Raw genomic sequence first — 17922 nt, 5'->3', positions numbered from 1 at the left:
AGTAATAGTGCAGGAATATTGTCCGTGTAAATGCACCCTATGGGACCTTTTACATGGGAAGGAATAGACCGCACGATTCACAGCAAGCCGCAGAAAATTCTGCACCCGAATTCACAGGCTACCTGCGGATTTTGATGCAGAATTGAAAATGGCTTAGGGCTCATTCACATCAGCACTAGTAGCACCCATGGCTGACTATAATGGGGTCCGTTCAATTCCAGCCAGCAGTCCCGCATTTTGCTGGAGTTTACAGGACGAAATAACGCATCTTACGGCTCTATTTCATCCTGTTTTCTAGCGAAAATCAGCATCGGAACCGCCAATTTGAACAAACCATTAGGCCGCTTTCACACGGCCGAGAAAATCATGTGAGATTTGTCTCATACGAGACGCACAAATCTTGCACGAATATGAACCCCCATTCTTTTGAATGGGGTCATATACATGAGAGATGCAGTGCAGTAAAAAATCGTGGCATGTCTTATATTTTCATGCTCCTCAGAACACATCGCCCATCGTGCGAGGATTCCTATTGAATCACATAGTGCTGAAGTAATGGGAGATGTTTTTAACACAAAACGCCTGGCATCCGCGGATACATCGCACGTGTATAAGAAGCCTTGGGATTATGTTCACACAAGGCGGAAATGTTTCTACGCCTTGATTTTCGAGCACTGTCTGCTCTATTTGTGTGTGTTTTTACATTTTTTAACAAACCCATCACAGTGGTGCAGCGCATTAAAAAAGGCTGTAGCGGTTTTGTGCGGAGTTTTCTGAACAAAAATTGTACTGAACTGCAGAAAAAGGCCGGCTGTACACAGCCGAATTCGGATTGCGGACTCTGCAATCGACACCCACAGGGACGATCTGCGGCATTCTGCATCCATTAGCAAGAATAGAATATTCACATATCCGCTCACACAAGCGGACAGCAATTGCAATTTCTGCTGGCGGAAAAATTAAATCTCAGCATGTTCTATTTTTGCGCGGATGTCTTCCATTGAAGTCAATGAAAGCCATCCGACCCGCTGCCCATCCACAATTGACATTGCAGAAAGGTTGTGGATTCCGCGTCATCACCTAGTGAAGGCGTGGGAAAAGCAGGGATTTTAAAAAAGCCGTGCGTACCATCCGCATACAGACTAAGTACAGGCACGCCGTACAGATGGTTGAATTCGGCTGCTGTCTCCCACATGCGGAATCCAACCCGTTCGTGTGCAGGCGGCCTTAAGTGAACATGTACCTTAAATGCTGTAAATACAAAAGCCAAAACTCAATGGCGCAGTTGCATTTTTTGAATTTAACCCCACTTCTCAGTGGAACAAAAAAAAAGTTAAGGTTTTTGAAAGGTGGAGGGGGGGGGGGCAAACAACCTTCTGGTCATGAAAGGGTTAATAGGACTTTGGCCATGAATCACTTTTACTAAATTTGTGGCTGTTCATGTGCTGCTCATTGGGAATTAAGTGATCCTTTGGACATGTGGGAAGTGGGCGGCGCAGCGGCATGTGATTGCTTCTAGTCATGCAGCAGGCTTTATTAGTGCTGGGCGAGGACAGAGCTGCAGTCAGTGACTAGTGTGGACAGTCCTGGGTACGGTCACACCATGGGGTTCGGGGTTTTCACGTCTAAGACTTTCCTCATCCTGCTCAGCTTAATCTTCTTGGTGAGTACATCAATGTGTTTTATATTCCTACATAGCAGAGCTGAGTTTGTCATTTGGCACAGCTCTATAGTCTATTACAATTATATGACTGTAAGTAAAAGTATTACATTGTGTTAACTTGGTGAGTTTAAGGAAGATGATTAAGGGTCCTTCTTCCATGATCTGAGCATTCAGAGTCCTGTACCCAGTGGAATTCTACATGATTATGTAAATCCCCCGACTGAACAACCAAAGAGAATTCCCTCTTGTCCAAGAACTAACTTCTGCTATATAATGTATATGAACCAGCGGTTCTGTTATTGAGATGAGTTTGTCATCGCAGTGGGGCTGGAGATCTTATCCAGCTAGGATTCCTGTTGCTTTGAGACCTATGTATCAGTTATATTACAAGTTTAACTTTGCTTCTTCTGTCCAGTTTTGGGGGTCATTCACATGGATACATTGACTTCTGGTCTGTGACTGTTGCATATTCCTGCACTGATGTCCCTGCCAAGTAAGGTTAGACTCTCACAGCTGTAAGCAGAATCTGCTTGTGAAAGCCCTCAGTGGGTCCCAGTTGTGATCTTCCACACTGTATGGTGGCTAAGTTATACCGCACATCACTGTGTGCACCCAGGCGGTCCTGCGCAGTACCGTGTGTTCTTGTTTATTTCCTGCTTAGCAATTCCGTGGTTACCTGCCGCCCACACTCCCTGTGATTGCGTTTGGCCTGCAGGTAAATCCCCTGACCATGGAGAACAATGGGCTCTGTCGTGGATACACGTGGTAAAATAGAATGTGGTTTTTGGTCTCGCTGCTCTTGGTTCTTACCTAATCCAAAACGCCTTGTGTAAACATGCTATAAGGGGGCATTCACACATAGCGGGTTACACTACTTCAAATGTGAAGATCTGCCCCAAACTGTGAGGCAGGCAACCTGCTGCGACTCTACTTTCATTTTTGGGTGCAGATTCCTGCCTCTGACAGCGGGGTTTGGCGCACCCCATCATTGTGGTGGGTGATGAGGTGCGGTTAAAGTAGAACAGACAGCGCTCAAATTGTGGCATTAGAAACCGCCGTGACTGAGTTCATGTCTGCGAGGCCCATCTAAATCAACGGGAGCGTTATACCGAATAGAAAAAGGAGGTTCTCAGCAGCACAGCATATATCCTCATATAGAGCCAGGCAAGACGATATGCAAACGCCAGTCAGGAAGCCTAAACCAGAAAGGCTCCGGGGGTGCAATCCAGATAAAGAAAATAGTGACTGGCAGCATTCAGCAATGTAGAAAAATACAAAATTTATTTCCCCATTACAAAAATTTCAGCAATGTTTCGGTCGCAATGGACCTTCCTCAAGCCACGGGAGCGTTATACCGTGATTACCACAGCCTGGCCTTAGGCTGGGGCTACAAGAATGCTTGGTGTGGCCCACTGACGTCTACTTGGGACTTATTTGCTGGTAGTGCCTTAGTGTTAAGACAGTGAGAACAAGACCGTCTACATTAGCTCACTGAATGATAAATCTGACCACCTTTCAGTTGGCTTTGTTTAAACCAAAAATGATACCAAATGTTTCATCTCCGCACCAGCTCACCGCATGGGTAGACCTCCCTCCAAATATGCGGGAGCACCATAGAAATGGAACTGGCACTCCTGTGGCTTTCAGCATAAAACCAGCATTTTATCTAAAATTCATGGATAAAAAATCTTCCAAAATTACTCAAAACATGTAAAATTTTTATTCACAGTATAAGACTGGGTTCATACGGGGCGGATTCCCGACGGAAATCCCGCGGTTTGGCCGCAGCGAAAATCTGCGAGATTTCCTCCAGGAGAACCGCTGCTTCAAGCCCACGGCGGTTTTGAAGTGGCCCGGCCGCTTGCTCTTCTGCTGCGGCTGGCGCTCCCATAGAGGAGAGCGTGGCCGCAGCGGATTTGCCGTCCCATGTGGACGAGATTTCTGAGAAGTCTCGTCCTCATGGCTGGCTTATTCCGGGATTAGCGGCCTCATGTAGATTTGCCGCGGCAAATCCGCCCCGTGTGAACCCAGCCTAAGGGCTCATGCCCACGGACAGATCGGGATATGCCTGCGGCTTTACGCTGGTGATCGCAGAAAAACACACGCTTTTCTGCGGTCCCATTGGTATATTAATGGGGACCTCTGCTGTGGTAAATAGAACATGCCACGAATTTACTATCTATAATTTTTTTTTTTTTTTAGTGGAAATCGCGCATCTGAGCAGACAGGTTCTATTGAACCCAATAGCTTTTCTAATATCTGTGTGGCAGAAATGTGACTGAGGGCATTAGCCCTTACTTGTCTTTGATTTAAAAAAAAAACAAACAAACAAAAAAAAACTATCCATGGAATTTTATTTATTTTTTTTTTCCCCATGGAATTTTCAAAATACTGTGTAATCTACAAAAGTGCAACACAGATTCCACTGCTGAATCCCTGCATTCCCACAGCCATGGGGAGAGAAAAGGTTTTCTTACCTCTCTGGCTCTTGCGCTGATCTCCTCTGCCCCAGACGGATCTTCTTTCTTCAGCATGGCAGATGCGTCCTGACATTCCCAGACGCATGCGCAGTGCATATTTTTTTCTTTTTTGAATGTCATTCTTTCCTGTGGCACAGCCACAATGACAGCTGTGGCTGTGCCGTGGATATGATGGCTTCTATTGACTTCAATGGAAGCCATCCTGCGACTCACCTGCAGCATGCAATCCGCACACTGGCAGAAAATGGCATCTGCATGCTTTTAAATTGTTTGCAGATGCCAATGCATCCCTATAGGCGGCTTTGATTTGTGGATCTCTCGTGCGGGTTCTGGAAATCAAAGCTGCAGTTGGACATTGGGCCTTAGGCCTCATGTCCACGGGGAAAATCAGGCCTGCTGCCAATTCTTCATGGAGAATCCATAGCGGGTCCCTCCTGCCCCGCGGACATGAGGCCAAAAGATAAGAATAAACTCGCCTCTCTGGACGCTGCAGTTCTTCCTTCCCGGATCTTCTTTATTCGTCCCGGCGGATGTGCCCGGCACGCTGCTGGATCCGTACCTGACGGGAATAACTGCAGGTGTCCAATGCATCCCTATGGGGCGCAGATCCGCATGCGGCAAAAACACTGCAGATTTTAAATATTAACTTACCTGTGGACATGAGGCATAAAACTTTTAGTGCAGTTTAGGCCACGCCCCTTTTGTCAGTGTCTAAAACACATAGAAATGTGGTGTAAGGCATATTTGACTTGACTTCTTTTTTTTTTTTTGCAACTTGTACCAGAAATCTACAAAACCTTCAGTAATCAAGCCCTAGTTTGTTCATCTGGTCATGAGCAGTTGCTTAATAGGGGTTTTTCCAGGGACATACTATTGAGAATGGGCCATGAGTAGTTGACCAGCTGGGGTCTGCTGCTCAGGACCCTGGCTGACTGGCCGCCCACTGTCAGCACCACTAAACATAGGGTGGGAGCAGAAGCTACTGCTGACTCCTGTGCAGTGGCCACAGCTTGTAACTACAGGCACAGCTGACATTTTTTCTTTTAAAATGAGTTCTGCACCAGCCATTACACCGGCTGCAGTAATGGCTTCCGTTCCATACCCTGTATTACGGCACTGACAGCAGGCACTTGATCAGATTGGCCAGCATCCCAAACAGCTGATCAATTATGGATGCCCTATCCTGAGCATAAATCACAAATGGCACCTGCCCAGAAAACCCCCCTCTAATGGAAAAACTAATACGTTGGCATGTGGACAGCTTGCATACTCTGGTCAGTATTTTGTTTAGTTTCACGTTGTCTTGTGACTCCAGTGCTGGTTCTGTCCTCAATGGAGACTGCACCATAAGGGATGTCTCATGCAAGAATGAATTGCGCTGCAGAGCGCAGCCATATCCACAGCTGCAGCATTTATTGCAGTGCAGCTTATTCCATCCCATGTGAAAGGTCCCTAAGTCCTGCTGAAATCCCACTGGGCTCAGGAGACTATCTAGTGAGTATGGGCAGACTTGGGGTGCATGCCAATGCGATACCTCCATGATCTTATGCCGTGGGAATCCCACAGGGATAAACCAAAAAAGCCCCCGCTGGTGACCTTAGTCCAGGCTATAAATGTTTAAACAGTGGACCAACCTCCTGGGCCCCACTTCAGCACATGGAGCACGGCACCCATTGTTTGTACGATGGCTTATCTGTATGGGTAGCTGTCTGAACCATAAAATGGACCCCTCCAAATGTATATTGGCATCCTGACCATAGAATGGGTTTTGAGAGCACCACTGGAGCCATGTGTCCTATCTCAGTACAGAACTGCAGAACATGTTGGTGCTCTGCAGGATCTAGGTCAAAGTTTATCCTCTCTCCTCAAAGAGAACCTAGGAGGAGATTAATAAGGCCATTCATGCTCCTCTGGGGAAATGTGCAAATAAGTTAGATGGAACAATACCTCTGCAGCACCACCTATTGGATGGCAGCATATCTGCAAGTCAATGTCAGACTCTTCAGACAAGTCTCTAACAATGACTGACTCTTGGTTTGCAATTCCTAGTCATTGTTATAAAGACTTGTCTTGAGTCTGACATTAATTTGCAGGAATTCTGCCTTCCAATAGGTGGCGATGCAGAAGTAGTATTTCTAAGGCTGGTGGCACATAAACTGACTCACACTGCAGAATTCGCAGTCGGCGTCTCCACCAAGGATCTGCTGCAAATAGTATACAGATCATGGTATGCAAAATCGCAATGGCAGCCATCCAACCCATCTGCAGCTGATGTTGCGCATAGGTTGCAGGTACCCGCATCATTGCCTAGCCATGGTGTAGTAAACAGATTGGGAAAAAATCTGTACCGCGCATCACTGGTGAACAACCGCAGTTATCGCAATACAGAATTCAACAGGTATGCAGGGTTGCTGATTTCTAGATATCTGCAGTATCTAGCAATGTAGTATTGAGGGCAGGCTGGATTCAATCATATGTGGTGTCTGACTGCAGGGGGAAAAACCTAAAGTGCTATCTTGCAAAACTCCCCTCACTGGCATCCCCTCTGAATTCCAGGTGGGGTGTGAGCTGGGACTAAGGCCTCATGGGCACAGCAGGTCCGGATTCTACCTGTGAAATCTGGCCCTGACTGGCGGGTGACCCTGTGTGCAGGTGGCGTTCTTCACTGGCATCCATTCACAGCTGTACTGTGGATGGTCTGCATGACTCACTGTTTGACATGAATACAATTTCCCCCCAAACTCCTGGCTTACCCATGGGCTGTCCTGAATGACCATTGCAGATGGGCTGCAGGTCTGACAGCTTCCATTGACTGTGCTGATTGCACAGAGACCCCTCTAGGCTGCCTAGTCTTACAGGTGCAAGAAAAGGCTATTGTGTTCTAACCCTGTTGAACTAGTAAAATGTACAAAGTCCACAACAGATGAGACACGTAGGGAAAGCTTGGACTTTGAGATCTTGCTTGCCTCCGTATGGTGTAAACAAATATTTTATGGCCACAATATAGTTTCTCTTCACTTTCTGAAACAAGTGTAATTGCATCCTGGGGGGGAGGGGGGCTCTGCCTGGACAGGTAGACACACTTGAAACCTGATGACTGGGATGTCCCATTATTTTTGGGCACCTGGGCAAAAACTCAACAGTTTCTAATTTCTGGCAGTGCAGAATACAAATGGCAATGGCACACTTGGCAATTGGGTTTATCTAGGCCCTCTTAAGTCACTTCTGCTTTCTACTCAGACACTGTATGGCAATAGCTTTCTTCGGCTCTAGTTAGACACAACCCTTTGCTGTCACAGACTGATGTTCAGGGGTTATGAAGCAGATTGCAGGTGTGGAGTATAATGGAAAGGGGCTTACATCGGGTCAACTGAAGAAACTTACTGAATGACAATAACATACAGCAACTTGGTCCATACCCATGAATATGGTATAACTTAAAGGGGTTGTCCCGCGGCAGCAAGTGGGTCTATACACTTCTGTATGGCCATATTAATGCACTTTGTAATGTACATTGTGCATTAATTATGAGCCATACAGAAGTTATAAAGTTTTTTACTTACCTGCTCCGTTGCTGGCGTCCTCGTTCCCATGGAGCCGACTAATTTTCGCCCTCTGATGGCCAAATTAGCCGCGCTTGCGCAGTCCGGGTCTTCTGCTCTCTTCAATGGAGCCGCTCGTGCAGAATGCCGGCTCCATGTAGCTCCGCCCCGTCACGTGCCGATTCCAGCCAATCAGGAGGCTGGAATCGGCAATGGACCGCACAGAAGAGCTGCGGTCCACGGAGGGAGCAGACCCCGGCGGCCATCTTCAGCAGGTAAGTATGAAGACGCCGGACCGCCGGGATTCAGGTAAGCGCTGAGCGGTTTGTTTTTTTAACCCCTGCATCGGGGTTGTCTCGCGCCGAACGGGGGGGGGGGGGGGGGGGGTTAAAAAAAAAACAACCCGTTTCGGAGCGGGACAACCCCTTTAATGTGCACATAATATAGAATTATCAGTTAGTTTACCTTGGCCAGGGGTAAATGGCCCAACAGATGTTGGTTGAGAATGGGAGTCTCCTCCTCCCTGAAGTAACTTGGTCTTGCAGGAACTTTTGCCTAAACAACTCAATCTGCTAACTGAAATATGTGCTTGCCATCCCCTGACCAAATTATTAGCACAGGACCTTTGGGGAGGATACTGTCTCAGTCTAAAAGCTCTTGCTGAAAGTTTCCCTCCCAACGATGGCTGGGCACTTGTGGTCAGTAATTGTAGCTATCTTGGGCAATCCGCAGACCTCCCTCAGTAACAGCTTGGTAGTGTACAACCGATTCCTGGAATAGTGTTATATGGTACCGGGAAAAGCCCAGCTCTCCAGTAGCCCTGGGGCAGCTCACTGCTCACAAGGCGCTCTGGTACAAAGTCACCACCTAGCCTAGGAACAGGTCCTGACTCTTTCTTTAAACCTACCCCATCAGCCAATCAACAAGCAGATCACTGCTTCCTAATCCACAGCTGCAAAGCTAAAGTTATGTGATCTCTCTGAAGGCTCTAGCAAGAACATGTATTCAATCTAGCAATGTGCATGAGTATTTAACCCTTACTATACTGCTGCATCACAGAAGACGTGACCTATGGAACATGTGAGCAGCTTGACCTGACATCTCTAATGCCCCTACACTGCCCCTGTAACTATGGCCTTCCTACAGTACTATCTGGCCTATACATACCACTGCTTTACAATGTTTATTCTCTTTGCTCATGTCAATACATCCTAAAACATACAAATGGAGGCAACTTCCACCAGTTTATACAAGGACAGGTCAAAATATCAGCTCCCAGCAGGAATTGTACCATATCCAATGCTATATAGGGGAATGGATTTAGGTGCAAAACACTGAGGACACATAAACCTAAGGAGGCTAATTGCCTACATGATGGTGACTTGTTAGCCTATACTAGATCAGGTGGGCCACCTAGTATTCGTGGTGCTCAATACTGACATGTCACACTGGGTATTTGAGTTTTTGTGTTTGTATTTTGGGGGGGGGAAACTTTGCCAGCATAGTTCTCCAAGAGCCAGTTGTGTCCTTATTACAGTGCCAGCAAGCATATCCCCCATAACACTACCAGAGTTGAAGGGCTTGTTTCCCTGTGATAACCCCCTTTAACAGAACTGGAACCACACTTTACATGTTGCTAATCTGCACTTGAATAATGCAAGATCAATGTTGCTCCTATTAGACTCCATTGATGGGAGCAACCATCAGTCTTGCTCCTCATTGATTAGGGGGGCTCTGAGATTGCCATTCTCTAATCTTTGGGACCACCAGTGATTGGCATTTAAGGGATTCTCTACTGAACTGCATAAATGCCTGTAAACCAGTGGAGGTGGCTATGGCTGCAATAGGGGTTCAAGTAGAATTGTGACTTTTCTCTTTTGGGGTCTATACAATTCTGTGATCTAGAAGTAACTTTCTCAAGGAGGACCAATATGCATACAATATAGGGAGTGTTTCTCACACACTTGCTCTAGGTCAGGGCGGTGGCTTGGATATGTTGCACTGTAGATATGGGTTTAAGAGTCTTGCATAGCTTTAATGGACATATACTTTTTCTTTTTTCCTCCAGGCGGCTGCGGCAGCACTAGGATATGTTGGAATAAACCTCGTTGTGACCTACAAGCAATATGAGAAATTCCTGCAGAATGCCTATGTCATGCTCCCCGCCATCATTATCCTGGCAGTGGCTGTGCTCCTGTTCATCATTGGGTTGCTGGGCTGCTTCTCTTCCATTCAGGAGTCTTGCTGCGGTCTTGGATGTGTAAGTATCTTGTTATCCAGACACACAACGGTAATCTAAACCCTAACCCTATGCAATGAGGGGCCATACTGACTAAGGCCCAATGCACATGGGTGGATTGTTTGCTGCGGAATCTGGATTGGGTGTCCACCTCTTGGTTCTGCAACAATAAACCCTTTTTTTTTAAGGATAGGTCGTTAGTAAAGTCCCAGAAGCCAATTGAATACTTCTGCAAAGATCACAGCTGATGAATGGGGGGGGTCCAGGAGTAGTGCATCCAAAGTTCAGTTTATTGGTGAAACTTCTTAAAGGATTGTTCAAAGCAAGGGACTTATAATAATGGCTATGGGATTGTGTATGGTAGATGAGCAGATCTAAGGCTCTATACACAGGTGAGTGACTATAGCTCAGCGTTTCTATGACCTACATCACTTGATTTGGAATGTCAAACCCATGATTTACATAATTGTGCGCATGGTTTCACATGCATGTTTTTCTAGTAGTTGAAATAGGAGGAACCTCATTGTAGTCACATGCAAATTGCATGACATGCCAGTGCAACGCATATTTTGTATATTTTTTTCCCTGCAAATGGAAAATTAACCCGTTGAAATAATGGTTCTTCTCACACAAGAGCTTTCTTGCAACTGTACAGTACTTGTGACTATCACCCATGTAAATGGTCTAGAGGTACTTACACAGGGCGACTGTTGCTCCAGTGCTTTCACACAGGAGTGCCAAACGCTCATGAAATAGAGGTGGAGTGCCCAAGGCTTCATCTGGCTGCTCGCCTCCATTCGGATAGGCAGTCATAATTGGACGAGTGACTGCTTGTTTACAGGGGCCAACCGTCACTCACTTAGGTGAGCTAAAAACCAAGCAACTCTTAAGTGAGCACTTCTCACTTGCCCTGTCGAATCCCATGTTTACCTGGGACAGCAGTCACCTGTAAGCGCTATTGTCTGATTTTCTGACCCATATCAGTCACCCCATTACTTGGCTCACTATCCACCTATTTAGAAATGCCCTAAAATGCAAGATGACCCTAAGCGGCAAGCCCTGTGTTGGCGCTTTATGATGGCCATATTGGCAGTCATCAGCCTGCAACAGAGAAACTACAAGAAATTGAAAGATGCTCAAATTCATATTTCAATAAATCCATAAGACTTCAGACTGATTTCTTGTATCACCAATTCTTCCTGTTTTGTAAGTTTTTGTATACAACAAAATGCCATATTTTACACTTCATGTCTCCCCTTATTTTCCAGTTTATAACCCTGATCTCCATCATATTTGCTGCTGGAGTCGTCACTCTGCTCTTGGGGCTTGTATACAAGGATAAGGTGGGTATGATGCATATATATAGAGACCTCTTTGGCAGACTGACTAAAGGAGTGTTGCAGTTACTGCTATGAAGAACTCTCATGGCTATTTAGTGATGGGTTAAGGGACTTTTCACCAAATGCCCTTAGTTTCATGCTGGGAATATTGCATCTGTTATGTCTTAAAAGGATTGTCCCACTTCTAGCTGTCTTGTACAGCGTCATCTGCTTCCTGCAACATCAAACAGTGGCCTGGGTTGGTGCTACAGGCTCAGTCCCATTCACTTCATAATGACCCAAGCTGCAGTACCAGACCAGACCCCTATGTGATGTCCTGAGCTGTCTCACTTCCAGCTGTGTTGCTGCAGGAAGCAAATGACCCACATTATATAGAACATGGACTCCACATTACCTTTATCTTGGGAGGAGCTTTTTCTTGTCCCCTGCTGCTACCTCAAATGCATTTTCCCCATTATAGTACAAAATGACAAGAATCCCACCCAGCAGAATCATGACTACAGTAGACTTTCCAAGTTTTTATGAGGAATTTGAGCCTTACCAACAAGTCTTTAACACTTATTAGACTGTTTTCCTTGTAAGTTTAGTCCAAACCACCATATAATCAAAAAAATATTGCCCACATACACCATATAGTACACAAATATGAAGCCTATATAATATTGATGTCCCTCCCAAAGTGCAAAGCAATGTCTTTGCTTTAGATGGTGGCACAAAGCCCAAAAGCTATTGATCCTAGACAGGACCCCTGTAATTCTCAACAACTCCTGCATGTGGTCCTATAGAGAAGACCTTACAGGGTGGTAATGAATGATCAGAAGTTGAGCTGGGTGTCAATGTCACCTGTGCCGTTTTAAAACTTTACATGAGACAGACGAAGGCATCTGTTATACAACCCATTGTGCTAAAATGGTACAAACTACTATAGAGCAGCATCACTTTTGGTATAGTGTTTAAGGGGGAACTTGGTTTAGAAATGCTAAGTACCCCCACAGCTGTGCCTGTGTTGCACAAGAGCGTATAGTTGCATCCTCCAGACACAGGGTTCCTACAGAGCAGAAGCTGATCCTTTCATACCCAGCAGATGCAATCTGTCTTTGACAGCTGTCGCCTGCCCTCAAACGGTGCTCATGCTGACTGCGGCTGTTAACCCTTCAAATGCCCCAATCAGTGTTCAGGGCTATGGCAGAAATGCCATATACTACAATACTGAAGTATTGCAGTATATGGTATATAGGCTATCAAACAATCTCAAATTCAAATCACCTATGGGGACTTAAAGTAGAAAGTAAAGAACTTTTTTTTTTCTTTGTACAAAAGCTTAAACTTCCATTATTTAAAAAAAACAATAACTTATTCAGACTCTGGTACAACCATGTCTGTAAATCTATGAAACACATGACTTATCCCAGAGGGCAAGCGTTGTGAAAACAAGCACAATACCAGAACTGCCTTGTTACAGAGTCCAAGAAAACTTAATGAGTGATCAATATGTATTCAAATGGTACCAATAGAAACCAGATTGTCTTGACAGTCATCACACAACCCCATTAACAGATTATTCTATTGCAAGTCTCCTGATGGCAGCAGAGACTAATGGCCCATTTACACAGGACAACTATCATTCAGAGTTCAGATTGCTGGGCTCCTGCATTGTTAGTCTCTGCATGCATTTACATGGGGCGAACAACTAGCTGTTCAGGTCTAAACAATTGTTTGTTTATAGTGAATGGAGGCGGGTGGGGAGAACGCTTCACCTCCATGCTGGCTGCACTCTGAGCGATGCCAATGCTGCTCGCTCCTGTGCAACAGCACAGGAGCAAGCATCACTGGGAAGAGCTACTGGGCATAGTTTACCTGATCCATTGTTCCATGTAAATGGAGCTTTAAAGTGCCCATATACCTTAACTGTTGGACAAACTACTCATTTAAGAGTAACAGCTGTCCCACTCCACCAGTTCCCCCATACACATAAATATTTGGCTCAAATAAATGTTCATGTTTAGGGAGGTAAGCCACCATTCTGGCAGTGACTTATCTCAGACCGAAAGAATCAGACGTTGAAGTTGTAGGCCTTCCAGAGACTTCACCAGGGTGAAGTGTCCTAAAGCTTGTCTTCAAATGCTGTGGCCAACCCTGGCAGTGACAGTCGTATCCATCTCCTTCCTGGTACTAGGCAAAGTACCATGCTGGAAGATGGCTGTAGGGCTGGACCAGGTTTGACTTGCGCATGCCGCCCCCCCCCCCCCCCCCCCAAAAAAAAAAAGTCCACAAGCAGAAAAGCTGCAGGTAGCCATTGTGGGAAATGTTATCAAAGGTTGCATTCAAATGAATGCATTATATCTTTATAATGTTTGTGGCCTCATATGATGCCAGTTGACATCCTAAAGGCCAGACAGACATTCAGTTATACAGGACTGGAGTCCATAAGGCTTTTTGACTGTCCATGGGTCCCACAATCCTAATGCCAATGAAGAGGACATGAACCATACTAGAGCTACGGATTGCATCTTATTCTACAATTTTCTTCTAGATTGATTCAGAAGTTGAGAAAAACATGAAATTTTTGTTTGAACAATACAATGGGAAGACTGCCGGAAGCTCTGCTGTGGACTTCATTCAAGAGGAGGTAATGTAGAAAGTGGGAGTATAACCCATCCTTTGTATAGTATATAATGCAGGGGACTTACATGCTGTAGCTATGTCAAGGGCCTCTGTAACAGCCCTGTCAGGCAAGAACACTTGTAGGAACAGTTCTCTGTCCAATCATGGAACCATATGACCCTGCACCCCATCAGATGATGGAGCACACATGCATTGGTTGGCTGTGTATTGTGTGGTCAGCAGCACATCTTCTGGTGTAATCATGGGATGTGCTCCTGATGGTAATGGAACTGCATGGGGGAAGGTACAACTGTATCTAACCATCTGCCATACATGACAACCCAGAATGTGTGAAGGATGGGTAAATGGGCACCTGTCTTAGTGTTCATTACATGGAGGGTATAGGGAAGTATAACTGGACTTGTACAAACCTACTGGATATTTGATTTGGGTCAATGAATGGAATGGTTGTGGCATATTTCCTAGGTAGTATAAATGTTGAAGGAGAACTAGTAGATGCCATGCTGTACCTGGCTTTTGTTTACTGCATGATCTATATAGACTTGAAATGGGTTACAGTATATTGGAAGGTATTTCTCCTTGTGGAGGTCCAGCAGGTTGGAAGTCTCTAGTGCACTACTCCCTGGGGAAAAGTATGCATGGGGCTAAAGATTCCACCAACTGTGTTTTTTTTTTTTTTTTTTTTTTTTTCTTTCCTCCCCACCAAGTCAAGTTCGATCCTCAATTTGGTGTTGGCAACTATATAGCAAACGCAAAATAAGTCGCGGGGTGGAGAACATGAAAAAAGTTGGATGCGAAGGATGTTTAGACCAGCTTCACGGCTGATTTTTCTGATCATATGGGAGAATGCAATAAGTAGCTTTTATTCTGAGCTTCTTGTATCTCTATAGTTGCAGTGCTGTGGAATACTGAATTACACCAGTTGGGCGAATGCAACATTTTATCAGACTAACCATACTGTACCACAAAGCTGTTGTAAGAGGAATGAGACCAACTGTAAAGGCAAACTGGATGCCCTCAACATGATCAACACAGAGGTAGGATGGTGAATGTCTATTGAGAAATGTAATATGCTACCCAGCATCAATAAGGTCATGGACTTAAGCCATGCTGTAGACAGACTGGGGTCCCTTAGATCTGGTGTGGACCATCAGATGGGAAAGGGCAATGCATAGCAGAAGGTGAAATGTCTAGTCTCCAAACTATGATGGAAAAGCAAGGTAACTTCTATTATAACATGTAGTGGAGTATCTTGGCTCCACTTGACACCATCTCTATTGTCAAGGCTTCTGGAATGTGAAGCTGCCACTTGTAATACTGGTGACTGATTATGTGGCAATGAGCCCATTCAGAGCACAAACTTCCTTTGTACACCCTATAGCTATTCAAAAGAATATATACCTGCTGCTTCCACTTCTGGGGGCGCTAAATAGGTATAGCAAATGCATTGCCTTCAAGCTATGATCCCTGGTGGTGCCTTTCCCTGCTCTTATGGCAGGTGGTACCCTTTCCATTGGGCTGTAGGACTGCAGCCAGTGGTGCCAGGTCTTAGTTACACCTGGCACTATATGTGGTCCCACTCAAAAGTATACATTACTCTTAAAGTGCCTGTCACTTTTATTAGTGAGGTGTCATATGACTGGCTGTATTGGTGGTTACACTTTAGTCACAGCAGACTGGCATTGTGCATTCACTCTATTGGCTTAAAGATGTCTACACATAAAATGTAAAGCTGTAAATGTGATAACTTTGTCCATCTCTCCTCATCTAATTATAGGGCTGTGAAAAGAAACTGGAGCAACTTATACACGAAGTACTTGGCTTCGCCATGTTGGTGATACTTGCATTTGCAGTCCTTGAGGTGAGTGTAGAAGAGGCAGACTGAACATCTGGGTGATGAGTGTCATGGAGGCTGCAGACAAGATCATTGAACTTTTCATATTGTACACTGGTCCCTAAACATACAGTGGTGGTCCCAGAACAAATTAATATTGTATGCTGAAACAATAACTCTATAGAAAACAGGTGTTCAGTTCAGATGCCCCAAAATGTCAACTGTAATACACAATGAAGAAAACTAAGCAAGTCCTGACCTGTAAAGACAGATGCTGTAAATCACTTTCAATGGGAGGACAGCAGCTTCTTCAGGGTCTCAACCGCACACAGTGCACCAGAAATATAACATGGAACTACTTTCACCTGGTGTCAAAAAAGCCGCTTGGGCTTCTGGAAAGGGTATTACAGGACATGTTCTGCAGTGTATTGTGGAGGCAGTACTAGACAGCCAAACTGTGTGCACTACAATAATACCAGAGTTTCCAATGACCTATCCATGTTTTGGCTGGATTTTTAGTACTGACACCTTTATGGAGTCTGTTTGTGCTTTGGGAAAGACCATTGTAATATGAACTTACAGTGGCCTCTTAAGTTACAATAGTTTCACCGCAAAGTCTTATTTCCTTTACTATATCTTGTCAGACAGTGCTTTCTCCATTTGGGCTCCTTTCCTTCAATCCCCTTAAACTGTTCACTCATTGTGAAATGCTGTTTAAATCCTTTCTCAGAAATAGAACTGGGTTGGGAAAAGGTCACGGACATATCAGATTACATGCTGCCTATAAAAGTCTATTGAGGTAGAGGAATAGCTGATTGAAAAGTAGTGATCCATGATGCCACAGCTACTAGAATCTAAACTCATAAATGTAATTGGAAGCTCCTAAGCCTCCAATCTAATAATAAATAAATGCATATATAATGTAATGTCTTATGTAGTAGAGGAGTTTGGTTAACCCATCCAAGGCCTGGTAGCAACTACCTCTGCATCCAATATAGCTACTCCCCTGTCTACACTGCTGTATGTTATCCATGCTGCTCCTACTGAAACACTGATCCTTGTAATGTGTTATGGTGCAACTTTGGTGTATGGCTGACACCCCCCTCCTTCCCAAAATTGCGATGGGCCTCTTGCTGTGTCTGACTCATCTGGATGATCTGTGCATGCATGTAGCTGCTGACACTCTGGTAAGTGGCCAGAGTACAGTAAGCTATACAACAGGCCAGCAGTCTACAGATGCCACCTTTGGTGCAGAGGTGGATTAGTCATTTGTGCACATATCGGGGTGGGGTAGGGGGGGGGGGGTTCCAATTCACATTTTCTAAAATCTGCATATGCTCACTCTCTTACAGCTCCTTGCTTTAATCAGCTTGTGCATCATCCAACGCAAATATGACAGAGAAGGATACCAGGTGCTCTAGAACTGCTCCGGAACATGACTCAGAAGAATGTCAGTATGATGTAGGACTGGAGGCTGCAGATAAATACTGAGAAGTACCTAGAATTATATTCTCATGGACACTAGACTAATACAGGATGATTCATAATATACAGCACTGTCTATTTTATATTATGTATATATGAATTATGGGGTTCTGTCACATTTTCCTAAATAAAGAGTAATAAAAATACAACCTGTCAAGACTTTGCCTTCCTATGGATTGAAGAAATGAACAAGGTACCAGTCCCTGGCCGCTTTTTTTGTTTGTTTTCTTCAGTGGGCTCATTCACAGGGTTTTTTAATGTGATTGTGTGAAGAGGAAAAAAAAAACATGGCATGACCTAAGTTGGTACACACTTTGCAAGAATATTGAGGGCAAGTGGCATGTCATATGCAGACGCCTGCAAAACATCAACGTAATTTTGTGGGTGCAGACACAATGCATTTGCGCACACAAATACATGCCAGAGTGGGCGTAAGTACATTTTGGTCACCCAGCATATTTGGGCAGCTGGAATGCGTTAACGCCTGTGTGAACAAACCCTTAATCCTGTGTACCTCGTAGGCCTGGTGCCTCAAGCCCAGCTTCAGACATGCGCACAATTCAGTGTGCCTTCTCGCAACGTTTTTACACTAAGAACAAGGCTTTTTTTTTTAAAACGCCTATCGGCTAAGTTTACTGTCATTTTCTGCCCATAGGGTATGTTCATTTGCGCAGCAAATGAAATGGCTTATTCCAGCGCAATTATGCAGCATTT

The 17922-nt window shown here is 44.9% G+C and overlaps 1 protein-coding gene across 1 annotated transcript; it reads left to right on the top strand.

Annotated features, from left to right (window-relative positions):
- The first annotated feature begins 1516 nt into the window (after positions 1 to 1516).
- On the top strand, positions 1517 to 17357 carry LOC136627448 (tetraspanin-36-like). The gene is made up of 7 exons (XM_066602558.1): positions 1517 to 1663; positions 9754 to 9945; positions 11193 to 11267; positions 13798 to 13893; positions 14780 to 14926; positions 15667 to 15750; positions 17076 to 17357. The coding sequence occupies exons 1-7, from the start codon at positions 1604 to 1606 to the stop codon at positions 17142 to 17144; spliced, it is 723 nt and encodes a 240-aa protein (XP_066458655.1). The 5' UTR covers positions 1517 to 1603; the 3' UTR covers positions 17145 to 17357.
- The last annotated feature ends 565 nt before the right edge of the window (positions 17358 to 17922 follow it).

This window comes from Eleutherodactylus coqui, chromosome 5 (assembly GCF_035609145.1).
Source record: "Eleutherodactylus coqui strain aEleCoq1 chromosome 5, aEleCoq1.hap1, whole genome shotgun sequence".
NCBI lineage: Eukaryota > Metazoa > Chordata > Amphibia > Anura > Eleutherodactylidae > Eleutherodactylus > Eleutherodactylus coqui.
This window is presented reverse-complemented; position numbering and strand designations above follow the sequence as displayed.

Bases quoted from the DNA above. Each gene is read 5' to 3' on its own strand.
- LOC136627448 (XM_066602558.1), top strand. From the start codon at position 1,604: ATGGGGTTCGGGGTTTTCACGTCTAAGACTTTCCTCATCCTGCTCAGC. The intron at 11,268-13,797 runs GTGGGTATGATG...ATTTTCTTCTAG, and splicing joins GGCTTGTATACAAGGATAAG to ATTGATTCAGAAGTTGAGAA. The intron at 15,751-17,075 runs GTGAGTGTAGAA...ACTCTCTTACAG, and splicing joins TTGCATTTGCAGTCCTTGAG to CTCCTTGCTTTAATCAGCTT.